This window comes from Pinus tabuliformis, chromosome J (assembly GCF_031772625.1).
Source record: "Pinus tabuliformis cultivar Carrire ecotype Pingquan chromosome J, CPIR1, whole genome shotgun sequence".
In the NCBI taxonomy this organism is placed as follows: Eukaryota; Viridiplantae; Streptophyta; class Pinopsida; order Pinales; family Pinaceae; genus Pinus; species Pinus tabuliformis.
This window is the reverse complement of record NC_142295.1, coordinates 1,297,011,291-1,297,014,058: the sequence shown is the minus strand read 5'-3', so window position 1 is coordinate 1,297,014,058 and position 2,768 is coordinate 1,297,011,291. Positions and strand designations below refer to the sequence as shown.

Below are 2,768 nucleotides of genomic sequence, written 5' to 3'. Positions count from 1 at the left end.
TTCAAATTTATGATTGTAATTTATATAATTTTATTTAAATTATAAGAGAAGATTAATTCAATGGCGACTATGATCTGATTCTTCATCTTGTTTTGAATTGACGTTGGAACCATGATTGGAACTATATTGATACTGGAAAGACATTGGAATAATGTTTCTTGATGTGATTATTACTGAATTTTTTCTTAAATTCTAGATAACAGAAATTTAAACTCAATTATATTAAACCTAGTTTTTAATTGAAAGATAATTATTTCATCCATACAAAATCTAAATTATTAATAGCAACGTGAAGAAGTTGGTTTATGTAGCTCTTTAGATAATGACATTGACTCGGCAGCCAATGATGAACACTATAAACTACAGATTAAAACATATATATTTATATATATATATACTAATGTACAAACATGAATATTGATATAACGGAATTTGGAATCCCGTACTCATGAATATGTATTTACCGACTGTTAGATGTTGTTAGTTGTGAATATGTATTTGCTGTAGGTAATTGGAGTGCCTCGGCTCATCATTAACCTTCAACTCAGCTAACAATTAGCACAGGCTGGGGTTGGGATTAGAGACCTCCTCTTCCGGTCGGACCAGCTGGGGCAGAAGCGGGAAGACCAGCTGGAGCAGAAGCGGCGACGCGTGGATGGCGTTGGTATTTGAAGCTGTAAATATAATATATATATATAATCCATTTTTGTTGTAATGGCACTGGGGCGCCAATCTGCGTACGATGGAATTGAAATTTGAATGGAGGATTTGGTGCCATTTACAACTGATTATCGAACCTGGACCTGGGGATTATTCCGGTGAACTACGCGCGCGCAGAAAGACTGGTCCATCCGGAAAAGATTATGCTCAGGTGGCCGCTTCATCATTAAGTCGCTGCTGTACTGCAAGTCGGAGGGAATGCCCGTCCACCGTGGAGACCGAGACCGATTGTTCTTGAGATAGGACCGTACGATGTGTTGTTGATGAATATGGGACACACGTGTAGAAATTTGATTGGTCAGATGACTCCGACCGAGAGGACTGCACTGGCTAGGATAGTGCTGGAAGTGGTGCAAATCTTGCCGCAAGTAGATCTGATGCTGTTGAGGAGTCGAACCCGCGACCTGGGGATCGTCCTGGGGTTTCAAGGACTTGACGATTGTGACCTCGGCTGGAGGACGGTCATCCATGTAAACAGTTGCTGGAGGCTTCGATGGGGGATTTAAAGAGGGGGGATTTGAAGAGAGAGGGAAAAGAAAGGCCCGCACCTTGGACAAACCCTCTCTGGCACCGACCCTGTCATACTCCTCCAAGATATTCTCCAAATCCTCGTCTGATTTAACGGATACCAAAGCATCCAGATCCTCGCAAGGCAACTGGCATTTCAGCAGCACGGCGGACCCGAAAACATTCGACAGCTTGGCAATCAGATCTGCATCATTTCCAAAACAGATTAATAAAAACACAGAAAATAAACCCTAATAAAATCTTAGTCGGTAATCTTTAAAATCTTTAATAAAACCCTGTGACGAAATATTATGTTAATCATGAAATTCAAGATTCAAATGCCTGGAATTAAGCCAAAGAAACAGTTCAACATACCTGCGAAACAGATGCTTCTGCTGGCAGCAACAACCCTGGTGTGTCCCCCGGCGTAACGGAGCTTGCCATCGCCGGGGCGGGGAAGAATCCTTCCACCATATCTGCACAGAAACTTAACACGATTCGAACCACAGCTCTCATCGGATTTCACAGAAAATTGATCGTCATATTCTTCTGTTATAGTCGTCTGTTCCTCCATTCTGCAAGGCATAATTTATAAAATGAAAAAGTTAAGACTGAGAGAGCAATAAAGAAAACGCTCTGCTTGATGATAAGCCCAAGCTCTGTGCTGCCAGCCCGCTATTTAACGACTCACCTCCGTCAAGGAGTCGGGATCAGCAGTAAATTGTAAGTCCCCGAATATTTACGACAGAATCACGCATTAAACCGAAAAAATAAATCACAACTCCCGCACAGCCCCGGTGATACGGACCAAATGAAGCGCATAACGCCGGGCCTTGTCCCATCAGTTCACCGACACGTGTACGTCATGTTTGTTTTCTGGTGCTCTCTAGCGATTACAAACCGACATCTCGCCTTACCTTCCTTAACGTTTACGTTAATCGTCGCTTTTCAAGTCCCTATGCAAAGTCGGCGGTTATCCTGAATAACTGATTCCCGCCTTCTGCGACTCTTCCGCACTTATTGGTTGGCCCCACGCCACGCGGCAGAACAAGGACCCACAGCAAACTGCCAGGAAGTCGACTCCCGGGTGGGCCCAGCACGCCAGAGAATTCCACGACTCCGTGGATCCCACGTGTCGACTTTGGCGCACCGCCTAATGCGGTCAAAATCCAATCAAAGTTTGGGAATTTTATCCCAAATCGCCGATTGCTAAAAATGGTAAAAAAAATGGCGCCCGTCGAACTTGGAGGCAGCAACTGCCACTGACTGGAAGCCGCCACAAACTTCCGTGCAGTAAAATGTATGGATAAGTGTGCAGGGACCCAGGGGCTTATGTGGCGAGTTCGAATCTGGGGCGGTGCTTGGTTTTCTTAGCAGGGAGGCAAGTGGCGTTCAAACAAAGAATCTGCAACGGATACTACGGACAAATCTGAAAACGACACACGACGCGCTTCGAGATCATCCACACCGTCATTTCGTAGCTCTCTACGTCGTAGGATTAAGATAAGATTTCGGTTTTGTGGAATGCCATTATTTTGCGA

The 2,768-nt window shown here is 44.2% G+C and overlaps 1 protein-coding gene across 1 annotated transcript; it reads right to left on the bottom strand.

The window, feature by feature from the left end:
• Positions 1 to 361: 361 nt before the first annotated feature.
• Positions 362 to 1,887, bottom strand: LOC149232043 (uncharacterized). The gene is made up of 2 exons (XM_089379337.1): positions 1,603 to 1,887; positions 362 to 1,432 (listed from the first exon to the last, which is right to left on the bottom strand). The coding sequence occupies exons 1-2, from the start codon at positions 1,811 to 1,813 to the stop codon at positions 789 to 791; spliced, it is 855 nt and encodes a 284-aa protein (XP_089235463.1). The 5' UTR covers positions 1,814 to 1,887; the 3' UTR covers positions 362 to 788.
• Positions 1,888 to 2,768: the final 881 nt, after the last annotated feature.

Coding starts and splice junctions, on each gene's coding strand:
- LOC149232043 (XM_089379337.1), bottom strand. CDS start 1,813: ATGCCTTGCAGAATGGAGGAACAGACGACTATAACAGAAGAATATGAC. Junction 1,433..1,602: donor CAGAAGCATCTGTTTCGCAG/GTATGTTGAACT, acceptor GAAATGATGCAG/ATCTGATTGCCAAGCTGTCG.